The following is an 18,646-nucleotide window of genomic DNA, read 5'->3' as shown; positions in this document are numbered from 1 at the left end:
AATGGGAGCCGTGGGTCTGAATCCCTTCAGATTGTAACATAAAATTCCCCCCCCTCCCAAACTCAGGCCTATTATGTTACAGTTCAAGGAAGACTGCTCATGCCTCTCCTCTCGTTTATCTCAGTCGTAAGTGAAGAATGATTTCTGCTGTTGTCAACAGCACGTGGGAGGATGTGGGGGTAGAGCCAGAGCGTGCAGTGCTGGTATGTGGAGCACCTCCTCTCCATAAGGCAGGAGAACTAGGAAGGACTGACAACCTTATATTTAGGTTCTGACTAATTCCAGGACTACCAGAATATTCTCTTCAGTCATAAGATTTCCCACTTCCCTACTTTTCATTTTTTTAGCAACCATTTAAATCTACTACCTCATCTCTTTTTTGTACCGCTTTCCTCAGATCAGATCCCAACATTGGTCTCTAACAACCACCTCCTCCTCTTTCATATCTTATGCTAAATTCTTGCTGCTTTGCTCAGAACTGACTTGGAAAATCCCTGCTGCTTTTTCTCTCTCCCCAGTTTTTAGCTCTTGAAATCTTCTGCACCTCACTGCTACTCCCACAGCCAAGCTTCACCACTGCTATTCTTGTTTCTGTTTCTCCCCATTACATTTTGAGCTAGCAAAGAGGACCCCAACTGGAAACCTGGAGCCAAAAAACTCTGAATTCTCACAAGAGGCCTACATTCTCCCAGTTTACCTAGATCAGGTTTGCATCCAAAACTGAGTGTCCTTTTCTTCTGGCTCAAGGTGACACAGATATCACCAGGACAGATAACCACCTAAACACCAGTTGATTATAAGGGTGGGGAGCTAGCCAGCCTGAGAGACTTGTAGACCTTTGATGAATTCTCAATCTAGCTTTGACTTTGATGTGGCCAAAAACATCACCAACCTGTTGGCTCATCTTCCCAACTCTTCTTACAGGTTATTTTCAAGATGACAAGAACATAATACTCTTCATTTTATTTTATTATTGTTTTTAAACTGGTGGATAGGGCCAAAGCAACACTAGCATGTTTTCTGAGATTATTCATAAAGGTGAAAGTTAGGGGAGTATAAAATTCAATGTGTGCAATGATGTACTCATTCATCTCCTCACTCCTGCAGAGACTCCCTACAATAGAGCTGGCAATGCAGCTATCGCCATTGTGCAGAGCTGGCTTCTGATCTTTGACTAAAACAGGAGTTTTGTCAGAGATTAATTAAGTGAAAGTAGGACTGGGCTCTCAGCTGTAGCTCAACATGGAGAGCTCAAGCAGTCCAGCCATGGGGAAGGAATGAAAGAAATACATGCACACACACATACACATCCTTATTCTCACTTACTTGCTGTATTTGTCGTCGTATTTGCAGATATAGCTAAGGTGAGCAGCAAATGCTTCAACAGCCAAAGGGCATGGAATTTCTCCACTTTTTCTCTTAATTATAACTCCTGCATCAATTAGAAACATAACAGATTTAAATCCACATGATAGGTTTAGCAATTAGAAGATACATAGTTTATTACAAAATAAACCTTACTGCTAGTTTCTGTCTCCAAACTGGGAAGTGATTCCTCTGTTATCTGTAACAGAGATGCTGATTTGATGTTTTTTCCATTGGTAGTATATTGAACGAGGGAAAAGGGAAGAAGAGGGATTATTATTCAGTCAGAGATGCTTCTACCTGCTTGTAGAAGGGAAGGATGAATAAAATAAACTTGTAGTACTTTATTGAGGAGTCCATTCCCTGATTTTTGACTTCACTTTCCTTCAGGGTTTGATGGTCAGCTCTCAAGGGACTGTCTTTTGCTCCATGCCTATAGCTTATTGTCTAGTGAGGATCCCTGCTCTCTCCCAGGCATGACAGTATTTTTCTCCAAGTCTAGCGAAGCACAGGCTTGGTTGCATCCTTTCTCAGCACTGTTTCAGTACAGATACGATTCTGGGCTTTCTCATTTCTCCGGCCTACAAACTTCCACTGCCTTGATTCTGCAAACTCTTTTGCAATCACCCCTAAAATGCTCCTCACATTTTGATTGCAGACTTCACCATTTCATTCCTTCAGCTGGAAGTCTCATTCCATCCATTATCTCTGTCAAGCCCCCTGTGCTGTCCGGGCTGGCAGGCTCTATTTTGAAGCAAGACTTATGACACATACTAATGTCATGTTACATCTGAGCCATGCAGCTATTTATTTCAGGTTTTTGAAGTCTGATTTTTCATGCGTCCAAAACGATACCGCCTCTAAATTGTTCAACAATTCTCCTTTCAACTCTGTACCCCCAAGCTGGGTGTAAATGTTCTTTCTCTTCTCCCCCTTCTCTCTCTTCCCCCTCTTTTCCCTTTGAGAATTTATATTTCCTTTTGCAATTTGCTTTGTATTCACGATCCTTAAAAATGCATTGTGATGGCAGCTATGTGGGCATCACACACTCCTTCTCACTTTTTATTATATTCTGTGTAACATTCCTCTGTATTGAGACCATAAATATCTTTATATGCACATTATTTTTGTAGCCTTTCCTGCATTTGTTCTGTAGCCATAGGGCCATCTCTCCAGGGAGGCAACTGCTGGAGCTGGGTTGTTTTTAGCTGCAGGTCTCTGTGGTGAGCAGCCCCAAGCAAGCTGACTCACCGGCACCTCTGATGAGTTATTTCCCCTCCTGGTCCTCCCCCAGCATCGCTGTGCTCCGTCCCTGGCAGCCCTCCAGGGGAACACACCGCCTGCTCTGCAGCCCTGGCCTGCCTTCGCCTGCGTGCTGCTCTCTCTGGTGCAGGCTGCTGGCATCAGCTTCTGGTTTGGTGTTTTTTCACCCTGTGAAAACTCAGTACCCGGGTTCCTGAGATTAGCTAAGATCCGGGGGCTCTACTGGAAAGTTTCTAGCCAGTACGCTTGCCAAGCAAAGCTTGGGAAATGTCAACCTAAATGAAATAAGCAGAAAGACAAAGGCATACGTATGTTTGTTTCCTTAAATACTTAAGTTTATGCCAATCCATAATTTTTGGAGCTAGAATCCTGGTTTTTTAAAACGAAGGCTCAGTAATATCAGCACTTACTTCCCCTTTGGCAAGCACTAAGATTTCATAACACAATATAATGGAGTGGGCACTGCGTGTTCCAAGTGCTGTATGGCTTTTTTTCAGGACTTAAATTTGTTACAGTTCTTTATCCAAACTGCAGCCAGGCAGGTTTGTACGAGGTCTAATGTTCATGGTCTTCCCCTCAGAGCCCCACTGGCCCCATCCTCCCTCTCACCATACTTGGACATAACCCCGTGAATTTATTCCCACAAAGGATGCATGGAAATTTAAGGTTAAAATCCTAAGTTTCCCTGTCCTCATACATACTTTTTAATGTTAAGCTGCTTTCCCCAGACTTTCCAGTTCTGAGCCAATCTCACACTTCCAGCTTCTCCAGGGCTAAGAATCACACTGGGGCGTGCTTATACAATAGCTTCGTACAACTGCAATGCCTCCACAGCATTTCCTATGTTTTTTCTTCCAGCTGCAGGGTCTTCAAGGCAGGGTGGGCAGAAAAGGTACAGACAGCAAGGGGAGGCTAATGAGAACTCCCTAGGGCAACTGCATCCTTTAATACTGGCTGTGTCAGTAGGATGTTGATTCCTGATCCTACTTCTTTGCTCCCAGCTTTCTCACCCTTACCACTGTCTCCTCTCCAGCTGCCTCTCCGTGCTTCCCTTGCCTCTCTTTAGCTGCCTGTCTAGTCCATACCCAAAGTGTTAAACCCTATTTCTACCTCCTGCCACCCCAATCACTGGTGGGATGCTAACATGCCACTTGCAGCTATTTGGTCCTTGCCTTCTGCATATGTGGCCCAAACTTCATTTTCTGTCCTTAGGTATTGTCCATTTAGCATCTAAGCAGAGCTGGCTGGCGAAGAGCATCTCCGAATTCTCTTCTCAGAAATAAGCTGCCTCTCCAAAAGATCTTGGGTTCAACAAGTTTTTGCTGAAGCACAATAATGCCTGAAAGGAAGCAGCCCAGCCCCTTAACAACTTGCAAAGGAGCTGCTGCTTCCAGTTCTGCATGCTGCCGAAGCCATGGGATTTCCAGGGTCTGCAGCGAGCTGGGAACCCTACACGGCAAACAGGACCCTGCTGCCCGAGCACCAGTGACCCTGAGGCTCCTCCCTGTAGGTCAGAAAGCCCAGGATTCCCCAAGTTCCTGGCCATCCTGCTGTGCAGCAAGTGAGGTTGCTGCCTGCTCCATTCTGCTTTGTGCAAAAAAATAGAGGTTTTAGTTATTTCTAGAACATTGACCTGGAGCTGCTGGGACGTGCAGCCGTGTCCCACAGATGGGGAGGTTTGGACCAGCACATCACCTGCTTTAGATTAAGGGCAATTTTTTACTCCCCGGGGGTCTCAATCTCTTTTGACTTCTCAGTACTTCTGCAGAACAGGCAAAAGAGAAAAATTCAACTCAAGCTAAAGCTTAAGGGAAATTAAAAACCCTGCTGAATTTTGTTCTAGGCAGAAAATTCATACTTGTTAGCAGAGTAAGCAGGACTTTTTTTTGCAAGACCAAAGAAATAAGATTCATCCTTTAGCATCTGAGGTGATGTATTATGACACACTGGTTCAAAACATCCATAATAAATAATGTGCTGCGTCTAAGAATAGTATTCATAGATCACCTCTGACAAGTGTACTGCCCTCCCGGTGCCTCTGGCTTGGGTGGGATTTGCACTCTAAGTACTTGCAAGATTTACCTTCTTCTCTACTTTCCTTTCGATTGCAATAAATAGTTCACTATTAGCTACATCTATCCTAGGTCTTGCTTTGAACATCTCATCTTCTATGTTTTTAGGTTTTCTTTTCATGGCCTCCTCCACCCCCATCAACGTGTATGCTCAACGTGGAAACATACGATTTATTGCCAAGTGATCCCGCTGGCTCCAGTCTCGGTCTGATTGCCCTGTATGGGTTTTATTACCATTTTTCCCTACCTCCTCTCCCATTTAACATGTGTGCCCAGCAGGCCTGTGCGACAGGCTTGCTTCAAGGAGCACAAATTCTTCCTCTTCCTCTTCCTTCTCCTTGTTTACATCGCTTTGAGGAGACTTTGGTGATCAAGCTTCAAGTTGGTTTAAACCAGCATTGCTGCACTGACTTCAGAGATGCCAAATTAGAGGCAGGCAATCTGGTCTCCTATCTTCCTGCTGAGCCTCCATCTGTTCTCAGATCTTCACTCAAGACTCTCTTCCCCCTGGCATGGCTCTGAAAAGCCAGTCTCAGTTTTCTGCTCTGATTCACCCTGAACTATCTCGGCTGTCCCCGCAAGCATTTGGTGAGCCAGGTATTGTGCAGGTCTTGCCCACCACACGCACAGGTCCTAGTCAGTGGACCTTAAACCACCTCACATATGCAACCTACAATCCTGTCTATGCTAAAACCTGCCCAAGGTCATTCCCAGGCACAACCTTTCACACTGCTCTGTGCTGTGCTGAAGGCCACCGCTAGCTCAGAGTCTCTTTGAAAGGGGCATTTAATATTGATGCTCACAAACAGAATAGTTTTGTAACTCTCTTTTTCGTAGCATTTATGAATTTATGCATTTATGAAACTGCAGGCTCCATACTAGCACATATCAACCAGGTGACATTTAGTGATATCTCGTCCATCTAGAGCACTTGGCAAGGTGCACACAAGAAGCAGGACAAACCCTGACTGTGACTGCTCACATGGGTGGGCACTGCTCCAGCGACTGGCTTCGGCAGCAGCACTGCAGCTTCATTTTTCCTTCGCGTGCTTGTTTTCAGCATCAGCATTCAGACACCAGCCCGTCCATGTCACTAAGCCCTCACTGTGCAGTACAGAGGGAGGCAAGGAGCCCAGCAGAAACCCTCAGGATCAGCCCTGCTTTGCCAAGGTAACAAGACTTGTGGCAAGGCATTGGAAATACAAGGGCATGGATGGGTGAGCCGAGGTTTGAACTCGGTTCTTCACCACAGTGTACAAGGCACACTGTACTTGTACGCCTTCACCTGCCTAGGGTTCACCTGGGTTATGAGCAGCACACACGAGCAGGGACGTTGTCAGCTTCCCAGCTTCTTGTACAGTAATTCATGCCCATAACTTAACTTCTGCAGTCTGTATGCATATGTGAGAGTCACTCGGGTCTCAGAACATGAGCGTTTGTGATATCTGTAAATTGGTGGCTTTATATTCAAAGGTTCAGGTTATTCTTGTCTGTCTCAGCATAGTTCTGAATAACAAAAATTAGGAGAAACTGAAGCAACATTTTCATTAAAGCTGAGTTTCAAAGAGTTCGCTCATCATATTACCTCTTACAGAAGTTTCCAAACCTTCTTAAAAACATTTGTATATTTTTGTAAAGGGAAAGATTTCAGGCATTAAGAAGGTCTTTGCAATCATTTGAACTATCCAAGTTATCTGTTTTGGTTTCTTTTCATCAACTGCTAAAATCAATTTAACATATAACAGGAAGCCTTAATCATATTTACTTCTGGCAAAAAGACATTTGTTTGTGACTAGGTTTTTTACTGGATAAGATAAATTAATTGTAGGATCTGCTCGCAGTTCTAAGTACATCATGACATTTATTCATTTTTCTGTAGCAACAATCCTACAAGATGTTTTGCAAACGTGGCCAGTGTGTTATACAAAAATAACACCCTTCTTCCCTTCTCTGACTATCAGCAGAGCTATCATCTTTATACCTAAAGGATGCAGCCTCTATCTACCAGCTCAGGCAAAGGAGGCTGCATTAGCAATAGGCTTTTAACCTTTGTATGGGAAACAACAGTAGCTGTAAGAAGACACAAAAGGGAAGTCATCACTAGTGCAACCGTTTATCTAGGATATTGTGATCAAGCTCTTTGTTCAGGCTTATTATCAAACTCCATGACTCATCTTGCCTTGTCACTTAAAGCATGTGCACTTTCCAGATGAGCAGTAGCAATATTGCTTACCTTGTTGAACCGGTGAATAGGCGTTAGTCAGAAAACGGAAGTGCCCTTTATTGTACCAGCAGATCAAGGACATGTTTCCCTTCATTCTTATTCTGTACTGTCCTCTGGATGGGGGAGTGTCAGGGTTGTTCAGCATGGATGGAGGTAGGCCTGTGCAGTCACTCTTCCTGGTGCTCAGCAACCCACAGCAGTAAATCGCTGCATGTGAAAAAAACATTCCCTTTCAGCAAACCTTTGCATAGACCCAGAAATCAAGAGCAGTGGAGCAAGTCCGACTGACCTAACTAAAGAAATAGCTTGTCTACAATGTTCTAGTCGAACAAATACTTCAGCCAGCTGGCCTTCTCCTGCAGTACCTAACATTTGTGTCCTACCTGAATGGTTCTGGAAACTGAGACAAGTGCAGAAAACATGCTCTCAAAAGGAAATGTATTGACATCTCCTGCACAGACACAACGCAGTGACAAGGAGAAGAATGCAGGGTGTCTTCCTGATAATGACATCTATAATCTGTGTAATATTCTTCACAACATGTTTTAAATTGGACTGAAAAATATAAGCCGTGATATGCATTACAGAACAAATCAGAATTTATGATCCAAGAGAGTCTTTGATGTTTAACTAAGAGAATAAATTGTGGAGGGAGCAGGAATGGAGGGAAAGCTATAACATCTTTGCTGTTAACTGAAATAAATTCTCCTACATAACTCCCATTATGCTTTTAATAATATACACAGCTGACAAACTCGTTTAAACTACTGCTTCACTGTGCCGTCCAGTTCTTGTTCTTCATCTTGGCATTCCTTGCACCTGCATAATCTGGTTTGTAAAGGAAATACTTGTTAAGCAATTAAGAACTACTAAAACATGATTTAAAAAAAATGCATATGCCAAAGGATGGAGAAGATGGAAACACAAAGTCCCGTGAAAACAGATTTTAGGGAAAGGAGATAAAGAAGTCATGGTGGGTTTACCCTGGCTGGTTGCTGGGTGCCCACCCAGCCACTCGTTCATTCCCCTCCTCAGCAGGAGACGGGGAGAAAAGACAGCGGAATGCTTGTGGGTTGAGATGAGCACGGGGAGATCACTCACCAAGTACTGTTCCAGGCAAAACAGACTTGGCCTGGGGAAGATACATTTAATTTATTGCCGGTTAATAACAGAGTAGGATTGTGAGAGCTAAACCCACACTAAAATAAGCTTCCCCTTGTTCCAGCAAATAGCGGCCTGGCTGAGTGAGCACTGATCTTGTTCTGCAGGCACTGGAGGCTCCACACACAGGACACCAGGCAGCACATTCTGCTGCTCACAGCTTCTTGGCCTTTTCATAGGTGTAGGAAGCAATGAATAAAATCTAATTCTGCAAATCACATCTCAATGCATCCAGGTGGGGACAAACGAGATTTTGAAACTACATTAATAATGAAAGTGCCTGAACTTATCATCAGGCCATTAAATAATAATGGTCTAGTTCCATTATTTCAGGAGAAGGGTATCTTCTTAAACAAGTTAATGAGACTCAAGGAAATCTTGGATCGAAATTTCTCCATTCTCTCTTTGTTTTGCTTCAACCCACCTGCGTGGAGAAAATAGATGGGCATGGAAGCAGTTGACATCTGTGCACATCATTCACATGGCAGGTATGGCCTGTGGTAGTTTAAAGCTAATCTGTCAGCTAAGATTGTTTGATCAAATTTTTCACCATGCTTAATTTTGCACACTGGATAATTGCATATCTTTAAAGGGGAAATGTTAAGTCAGACTACAGTTTCTGGCTTCCCCAGAGCATGTTACCTGTGTTTCCATTTATGCAACTCTTCTGCCTCTTTCTGGAATGACGCATTCTTGAGGGCAGGTGCAGACTTTGCCCTTCATTCTTATAGTGCCTGGCATGCTGAGCATATCCTCAATGGCTAAGGCTCATAGATACGACAGAAATACTAATATAATAATGCTAATACTCATAGATCAGCTCAGTTTTTGTGGGCACGTCTATGAGGAACTAAGACTTTTTCATCAGAAATTTAAGACACTCATGTCAGAAGAAGGTCAACCAACACAGCGGTGGGGCTACTTTATTCTGAAAGAGGAAGGCACTTGACTGGTTATTTCTAAGGAATGAATCAATCCCTGGAAATACATGTTCCCTCCACAAAAGACGACAAGAAACATCTGATAGCAACAGGCCTAGAATCAATACAGGAGGAACTGCACCCCCCATGAAAGTCCTTTTTTTTTTAATTTCTTGTCTTGCTATGAGGTATACAAACACTGGCAGTCACGTTCCTGCAAACTTAGGCATTAACATACCAAACATCTAAAAAGCTTTCTTGTAACCAATAGTAAGATTTTCCTGCTCTGATAACACAATCCTGAGAAGTTTCCTTAGCTGCCTAAGGTTTATGACTCACTGAGGGGTGATACTAACTCTCTCCATAAGACTGCAATGGTACAAAACCAAGCTAATAACCACATTAATGTGCTACAACTTCAAAATAGCAACAGCCATCTCTGCAATACCATAATAATAATTGTAGCCTTCCCTTTACTGCAGGCAGTAAGCCTGCAGAAAGCTTCCAGCAGATGTTTCAGTCCTCATACAGAATGATGGGAACCATTTTCTCACTCAGGAGCATGCAGTGTAACCTCCTTGCTATACTGCCCAGAAAGGTGCAACACTTCTGCAGATTTACTAGTGTCTCCTATCATGGATGACACCCTTAATCTATAGAGGTTTTAAAAAACTCCCGGTTACTATAGCAATAAAAGTAATAAAAACTAAGTCCATCTGGCTCAATGAAGTTTTTCCGTTTAATTAAATCTGAATCACAACAGGTGTTTGCCACATACATATGAGTCAGTAGAGACAGGTTCTTCTCCTCTGCTCTTAAACTGTAACTGCATATAAATGCAAAAACATAAGCTAGCTTGGAAAGTGACTAAAGCAAGAAGAGGAAGTATGGCATAGTCACTCAGGTTCATTCCTGGGGTCTCCAGGGCCTGGAGAGCTTGTGCTGACGCCTGTTTCTCCACATCTTCATTGGTACCATTGCAAAGGCAGTCAGGAACAAGCCAGTTCAGTTCCTCCGAGTACACATTCTTCAATCATATATCCTGAATGCAACATTGGGTTATGTCAGAATCAGCACAAGTGGGGGGCCTATTGCGGGAAGGAGATGAGAACTTGCTTTAGTCCATGTGCTGGAGCTGCAGGATTCTGCAAAGCTCCTGCAGGTGCCATGGTTACTCAGGCTGGCAACTCCTGCAGCTTGTGCCAAGCCCAGCTGCTCTGCAGGATAGAGACAGCTGCTCCTGCTGGCTCAGAAAGTGCAACAGGGGTCATAACATTAAGGGAAGCATGGGACATGGTGCTTTGGGAGGTGCTGTCCTCTGCAGGGGACAACACTTTCTTAGAGGGGAGAAAGGAATGTGCACTATGAATGACTGTCACTGCAAATAACAATGACAGCTGTCTCAAAGAAAAGAGAATTTGGGGCATTTCGGTGCAGGTTTCCAGTTCTATTCAGAGGCCAGAAAAAGAAATGTTTTGTACATCCCCTGAAAAAGAGCTCTATTCAGGTTTTTGATTTTGAAAAAGATCAAAGTGCCCAGTCTTATTTTCTGAAGCTTTCTCATCTCTTGGTATCTTCAAAAGCCTTAGAATTATGTTCACTGATATCCCTTTATATTACTAGACACATATCCTCTACTGTGGCACAGTGAAGGTGCTACACGGCAGGCTGTCAGAAAAGAACACCGTGTTTTTTTGCAGTAATGCATGTGTGGCTTAGGAAGAGCAAACGATAGTTGCAGTTCCACAAAAGTCTTCATAGGATCACGGGATCCTATGGATTATAGACTCATTCAGGTTGGAAGGCAACTCAGGAGATCTCCAGTCCAAAGAAGGGTCAGCTCTGAGGACAGACAGGGCTGCTCAGTCTGTGCTTGAAAACCTTCAGGAACAGAAACTGCACAACCTCTCAGTGCAGCCTGCTCCACTGTCCTCAGAAAATCCTTGTATTTAGTCTGAACTACTTCTTTTGTTCCAACTTATGTCTGTTGTCTCTCATCCTTCCACAATGCACTACTGAAGAGCTGGCTCCATCCTCCTGATAACCTCCTCTGGGTATGGGAAGGCTGCTGTTGGGTCCTCCTGAAGCCTTCTCTTCTCTGTGCTGAACTAGTGCAGTTCCCTCCTCGGTACAGAACACCTGGTCCAGCCCCTGACCATGTGGTTCAGCCCCCTGCTGAACTTACCTACAGGCTGCACTCCTGTTAACACAGCTCACGGTAGTGCTGACCATCCTTGCTGCCAGGGTACACTGCTGAATCATGTTCATTTCGCTGGCTACCAAGAGCCCCACGTGCTTTTTACCAAGGATTTTGAGAGGAACTAATATATTTTTGGTGAGCGTCTCTTTCTAGATTTTCCAGAATTCCCTTTAATTCCCTTACATGTCAATTTAGGTACATAAAAAGTTTATAGTTTCTCAGCTTGAACCTTATTGAAATCTTCCCCTATTTATCTGTCAAGTTACCACCACCACCACCCTCCCCCCAAAAGAATAATGTAAAGGAATTGTTAAGATGAATCCCAATTTCTTTTTGTTTACAGCTCGTAATGGGATCTTTCTCTTCATGCCAGTGATCCTAGCTCAGAAACTAATTTTTCCTGAACAAGAAAAGTAAATTTGACAGTTTAAGAATGGATCTTGAACTGTCATGAACACCTCAGCATAGATGCTGTACTCGTCAAAAGGCTCTCATGACACTTCATCACAGTATGGCCCTGCTCAGATTTAGCTGGCCAAGCCACGTACCAGAAAAGCATTAAGGTCACTGCTGAGGGTGGCCGTGTGATAGACTAGGGGAGATCTCTCTGCTGAGTCCAGGCTTCTCTGCCTGCCTCTCCCCAAATGTACAGCCAATGCAGCAGGATCCCAGCAGGTGCTGGCAACACGTTACCTGCTTTGCAGTACAGTCAGCACACCCCATCTCCTCCAGAGCTCTGACTGACTCTACCACTGCTTGACATCTCGATCTCTCCCAGTGTATCATAGTCCTTCCAGTTCAACACCCCCACCGAACCTATGACCGAGCCCATAGTACCCCACGGCAAACACAGATAGTCAATCCCCTGTCCTTATTAAACAGACACACTCTCGTGTTCTCACCATGATTTTTATATGGGAGGTCTAAGCTATTTTGCAAAGACAGTAAATCTGCTGTCTTAGTGTCTGCCTCCCCCACCTCATAGTTTCACCCCTAGGAAAGCAATGGTGTATACTGGATCAGAAATTTAATTTTGGAAGCAGCTGTCAAATATCGTAAAATGTCTCAGGAAGCCATATAACAACTCACGAACCAAACTGAAATCAATATAGCATTAGCATATTAGATCAGACAGTAAGTCAAAACTGCATGTGGTAAGAAGTCATTATTAAATTGATACCTGCTAGAAATTGTTAATTTGAATGATCTGTTCAGTGTAAAGACCATGAATAATTTACCTCTGTAAACAACTTGAATTATCTGTAAGTAATAAATGGGTTTAGTACCCATGTGCCTTTTCCACAGGGGCTGTGGACCATCTGGGTCATGCCGCATTGTCTTTGTTCTTCCCCAGCTAAGCACAAATGGTGTGACTCGGAAGTCAATTTTTGTCTGCCATTCTTTAAGTTTAAACCTGACACATCTCAAATAGAAGGAGTATATGGGGTCTAAGTTTTTTGACAAGTCAATTGCATTCTAGCTTTGGTAGTCTTAAATATGTAATGGTTATAATCAGCTAATAATAAAAATGGTTATTCACTATAGAACAGAAGAGAAACCATCCAGCGTACCATAAACATGCATGACTTTTCCCCATCTAGTTGTTTGCAGCATTTGGGAAACCCATGACCTCTTTTATGATAATACAGTAGTATTCCTCTGTACTCTGTGAGCTTCCAGTTTACCTAAAATAAACTAGGAGCTAAGTCCTGCACAGAGCTCAGCAGAGACAGCTGTCAGTGCCAGAGCAGTCTGAAGTGCAGGAACGAGGGGCTCAGCTACAGCACTGCTATCAGCTGACTGGTGTTCTCGTTTGAGATGAGAATCAAACTATTGTCTCAATTCCAAGTCATTCCCTCTGCTTTGGACCACATTTCATTAATATAATGCCAGAGGTGGGTTTAATTTTCTGCAATGGAAAACATGTCAAAGGCAAGACTCGGTCATCAGTGATATGTTGAAAAGGGAAACAGCCCTGTAGCCTCCTTCTACATGATGCATAATGGCAACCTCAAGTCTTAGTGCTGCAAAGGATCTATTGCATGCACTACACTGACCCTGAAAGGCCGTGCTGACTGAAGAACTAGCTGAAAATTACACTGATAACTTTTAACTGATTATCGGAGTACAAGAGCCTGTAATCCAAGGCAAGTCAGAAGTTCTCAGTATTTCTGAAATAAGGTATTATGGGGCTACTTCACATAAGGTGAAGGGGTTTTTGACAGAAAGGATGTCCTGGGGTTACTCTCTGCACCAGCATACTGGCTGGTAGAGCCACACTGACATAATGATGGGCATTCTGCTGGCAAGTACGCTTTGGTCCATGTAGAGTTTATTATGCTTTCAAACTAAAAAGTTTCCTACCAAGGCATATTTGTACCAGCAAAAAGCTGAACCATACTAGGGCTTTTGCAATGGCATAAAACTGTCATGTAGAGAAGTCCCATCTAACAGATATCAAAACAGCAAGGACTTCTAAGGCACACCTTTCAGGATTCATCCCATCCTTAGTCTTTTACAGTGGGAACAGAAAAATCACAGACAGCTAGGCCATGCCTTGAACAGTCCCCCAGGTCACGTAAAAGATTAGACCCCACATTTCTAAGGCAAAGAACAGAAGTAAGGGTTTTAAATACCCTTATTAAAAATGTTTTTATGTTCTGATTTTTAACTTGGAAGATTTAAAGGGCATAGACTCAACTTAGAAAGTCCTCTGCATAGTACCTTTCCATGAATGAGATCTCTTCCTAGAGATAACCAATTTATTTGTACAAGGATTTGAAATCTCACTGAAGCCTTTGGGAAGTTTTTTGAATTCTGTGGCAGGAGGTCTCTAGGTCTATGATCATTAAAACCCAGTGAGTCACCACATACACACCTTGCTTCTCAAATTCTTCAAAGAGATTGAGGCTGGTAATGCTTGGGCCAGTGAAGATGATGTAGTTCTTCCCAGAGGCGTTCTGACAAAGGCTTTTGGCCACCATACTGTGCAGCTGCGGTTTGTTCTTCAAAGCATCCAGCCCGTCAGCACCACTCCCTTCTTTGAGATGGACATAAATCTTAAATGAGAAACAGGAAGAAAAGTCAGAAATTTATAATGAGTCCAGGGGGAGCAGATGCAACTGCTAACATACCTTCTCATCTGGAGACAAGCTGAGGATGAAGACAGCAGATACTCTTTATAAACTGCTAATATCTAAAGACTGTTTCAAGGGGCTGTTGTTTTAAAACCACCCCAGGTTAGCTGGCACAGCCACCAATAAGCACAGGGTCCGTTGTCTCAGCTTAAAGGCTTCCTGAGGTTCTTGCCACTGTCGTTGTGCAGTTTGAAGACTGTTTACTTGGCAGGAAACATCTCAAGTCATAGCAGAGATTACATGTTGTACTGAATCTGCATAGGCTTTATTGCAGCCAGCAAAGGAAGACTTGGAAACTTCAGTTCCAAAAGAAGCTCTACGAGATGACCAGAAGGAAATGGCCCGTTAGCTTCCCTGCAGTAATGTTCACATTTATTTCTGTTGGCAGCAACCATTTAAGTTGCAATGCAAGTGTGTATGAACCCCTGTAAGTGAAACTACTCAGGCACAGCACTAACTCTGAGCTCCTTTACTTAGATCAGGATTTGGAGGCGACCCACCAGAACAGATTGAACCAGGAAGCAGGGTACACTGCAATATGCTGCTTTAATGGTGAAATAAATGCCTGGCTCATTTGTAAGGCTGCTGTAGCTCTAGCACATGTCCTGCTGCTGTGCAATTCACACCGCTATGCACTGCGAGACAGCTGCCACCATCATCTGTAGGTGGACATGCGTGTTTGTATTAGAGGGCAGGAACATTTATCCTTAGTAACATTACTCTAATTGAACACAGCACAAGTAGCATGGTCACATCAGTTGAAAGAGCACTGAAGGAAACCTGTTCCTGCTTTCCTACAAGTGATCTCTCTAGAAGAGCAGACTTCTGTATTGTCATTCAGAAGGAGAAAACAACCCTTTCTGTGTACAGAAGCCTTCAATTTTATTTCACTGACAGTTATTTACAAACATAACTTTCACCAAAGTTGAACGCCTATCAAAATCAATTAGGCATCTGACCTTCATCTTGTTCTAAAAGTCAGGAGAAATAACCTGCTGGAAAGAGAAATGAGAAGCAGGCCCTGTATTCAGTCACTCAAGTGGTACTGTAACTCCATGCTACTTCCAAAGATTTAAACACACACACAGAAATGCAAATTTTCTGTAGAAAGGCATGCATTTGCAACAAATCTCAAATCTCCAGAGAAAAAGATTAAACTTGCTAAGTATCCAGGGGTAGGGAAAAGGAATTGAGCCTTGTCTGTTGGAGTGATGTATCCACAACATTCTGTTAAATTTGCTTAAGACATCAGCCATCCAGAATACACAGCATTGCTTTCCTGTAGATGCCATTTTATGTTACCAACAGACTCCTTCATAAAAGAAACTTCATTACAATGTTCAGAAAATAAAAGTGCTTATATGTTTGCAGTAGTGCTCTCTGTAATTTTTGATATATCAATGATCTTAGAAAGAAAGAAAATTAAATTAAAAAGCTTCTCCCTATTTCAGATGGTGCATCACCCAGCACTGGTATTCTAGACATATTAATATAATATTCCTTAGCTATTCATCCATCATGAAACAGACCCCAGAGGAGTGTGTTATGTATGAAATCTCTGAGCAATGATACATGCTTTGTATTTTGGAGTAACTGAAGTGCTGAAGAAGAAAGTTGGTGCAAGGATAAATACAAACTAATTCCAAAAAAGTAAAGTGCATCTTAAAGGATGTCTTAAAGACACATTACTCACATAAATAAATAAATAAATAAATAAACAAATCCTCTTTTAATAAAAATAGTTTCCAGTTGAGGACATAGGCAGAAATGTTCATAGCCTTCTGACCATGTTCCACTCCCTTTTGAAAGCTGTCAAATTCGTGCTTTCCCCAGTGCTAAGCTTAGGACTAGCTAATTATGATAAATCATTTAGATTATTAATTAGGACTCAAGAGAGCAGTTTAACAGTGGAATGCATACAAAGGGCAGATTGTTCCAAATGTACAGCAAAGGTTGTGTGTGATTATTGGCATGGAAATTAAGATCAGGTTACTAGTGTGCCAGAACAGACCACACATCAAGCCCTTAAAAATCTACAAACAAGGAAGAGAGGACAAAAAAGATGCAGACAGATTAGTTTTGACCTTGAGTCAGTAGCTGAGCTGAAAACAAAGCAGGCATCTGTAAGTCTAGGAAAGTGTCCTGCACTTTCCCTCCTGTATTACACTAAGACTAAGCTTCTCAGGAGTCTCTGCTACTTCGTGTTCTCTGCAGAGCCTGCTGCCAGGAGATGAGGCAGTCTGCTGGCACTGGTGGGTGCACCAACTGGTCCCTCACCATGGGCTGGTTTAGGTCTGCATGCAGCTACACTAAAGAGAAGCTAGCTGTTCATGGAGTTATCACTGTTTTCATACCAGGATGCTACATATTCTGTACATTTTGCTAGCAGAGCTCTCTGTGCACCTGCCACCCTCCCTTTGCGTTCCCCTCTGTCTCAAGTGTCCTTGTAATGGCCTCCTGGTGATTCTCCTTCCCCCTCGCTCTGTTCACCTCCCCAGTGTCCTTTACCCAAACATCCATACCACTGCTGAACATTCCCTCCTCCTCCAATGTTCAATATATACCCTTTTTTTAATTCTTGGGCATTCCCTTGCCTATTGAAGCACAGTCTTTGTTCCTAGCACAATTTTTCTTGTTTTGGAGAAGCATCGTTCAAAGCTTTGTTGTGCTCGGCCCTACTGGGAGGATGGGGGTTGGAAGGCATAATGTTGGAAGGCATTAAGGATGCTGTGCAACCGTGGCTGGGTACAGACAACTGGCAATGGCATAGCTTCAAATATCCCTGCAAGTGCTGAAAATCCCATATGGCCTTTATTTTCCTTCTCCTTGTCCTCTCATCCATCTTATACCATTCTACCTCAAATCACTAAGACCTCCCCACTGAAGCCCCCAGGATTCCCTCACATTCTGTAATTCATCACATAGTTAGCAGTTAGCAGTCTGCAGACAAAGCACAGAATTGCCAGAAATTGACTGCAAGACCTTCATAGGCACAGTCAGAAGCTGCTCCCCTGAAAATGTTTGTTAAACCTTTCACCAGAGCTGCTGGTTTGCCTTGTGAGAGCTTTGTGCCTCGTCCATGTGCTCCAACAGGAAAACATAATCAGAAGTACAGGCTGGACAACTGCTGCTGGACAACAGATGGAGATGTTGGCAGCAACATCCTCTGCTTCTGTGGGTGACAGTCAAAGCAATGTTTCTCAAGTATCTGCAGAGATCCCATTTACCATGCAGCTTTTTCTAGTGGCTACTGATATATTCAACCTACAACACTAAATGGGATAATTTATATAGACAAGGCATCATTTCTCTTAAGAGACAAGTACAAGCTGAAGCTCTTTATCTTGCAGTGCTGGAACAGAAAAGGAGCTTTCTCCAGTCATCCTTCAGTTCTTATCAGAAGAGCTACACTTTAAATTCTGCCATCTTTCTATCTAGGGCAGCCCTACTGCACCAGACACTTCTAATCCAACATTTCTTAATCCCACATGCATAATATTGGCTCTCTCTACTTACACCCTTCAACTCATCCCTCAAACTCTCCTCTCTTCTGCCTTCATCTTCCAGTCAGCATCCTAACAGTCTCTTCCCCTTTAAAGCCTGACAATAGAAGATTTTCACAGTCACTGGCTCACCCTCCCGTCTGCTACAGCTGCTTCTGCCTTCCCCCATCAGAAATGGAAAAGTAGATATCAATCAATATACCTCAATGCCAGAGCAACATGGTATTGGTAAAGACTATGCTGAGCTCTTACCAAGCAAGAAAAACAGCGCAAACTGCTCTGGAAAATCCATTTACCTACACAGACGCAAACATAAAAGACATTGCATTTCTGAGCAGGAGATTCCACATGCTGACAGATGAGAGGCAAATCAATCACCTGTCATTCAGAAACTCAAAACAACTATATTTGGCTACAGAAGCAGGCTGTTAGAAAGAGCACTAACAGAGAAAGGAAGATCTCAGAGTAGACATCCATGCTACAAGCCAACAGAGCTTTCCTTGCTCTGTGCTGGTGATTTACTGTATGGAAAATTTATGTGGAAGGTTCATAAGATCTTGCTAGAAATGGGGTAGAAGACGAGCACTTAGGAACAAAACTTGTATCTTGACCGCACACTTAAGAGTGCCCTAAAAACTAAAACATTGGCTGTTCTGTTGATAATCATAGCTCAGATAGCAAATTGAAAGCACTTGTGAATAGCACATCCCAAATACTTCACATTCATGTATAATAGAAGTACAATTCTCAAATGAAAGAGCTGACATTCAGAAGATAAAAAGGGCAGGGGTAGTAACAAGC

At 43.0% G+C, this 18,646-nt stretch overlaps 1 protein-coding gene across 1 annotated transcript in view; it reads right to left on the bottom strand.

Annotated features, from left to right (window-relative positions):
• PGBD5 (piggyBac transposable element derived 5) overlaps positions 1 to 18,646 on the bottom strand; it is a 73,838-nt gene that overhangs the window by 10,600 nt on the left and 44,592 nt on the right. The window contains exons 4-6 of the mRNA XM_035538968.2: positions 14,084 to 14,264; positions 6,934 to 7,131; positions 1,327 to 1,432 (exon numbers count right to left, since the gene is read on the bottom strand). Of these exons, the coding sequence (XP_035394861.1) occupies positions 1,327 to 1,432; positions 6,934 to 7,131; positions 14,084 to 14,264 (485 nt within the window). The remainder of the gene's footprint in view (positions 1 to 1,326; positions 1,433 to 6,933; positions 7,132 to 14,083; positions 14,265 to 18,646) is intronic.

Source organism: Cygnus atratus, chromosome 3 (genome assembly GCF_013377495.2).
Source record: "Cygnus atratus isolate AKBS03 ecotype Queensland, Australia chromosome 3, CAtr_DNAZoo_HiC_assembly, whole genome shotgun sequence".
Taxonomy (NCBI): Eukaryota; Metazoa; Chordata; class Aves; order Anseriformes; family Anatidae; genus Cygnus; species Cygnus atratus.
The sequence above is the reverse complement of the archived record's forward strand: the minus strand, read 5'-3'. Positions and strand labels throughout refer to the sequence as shown.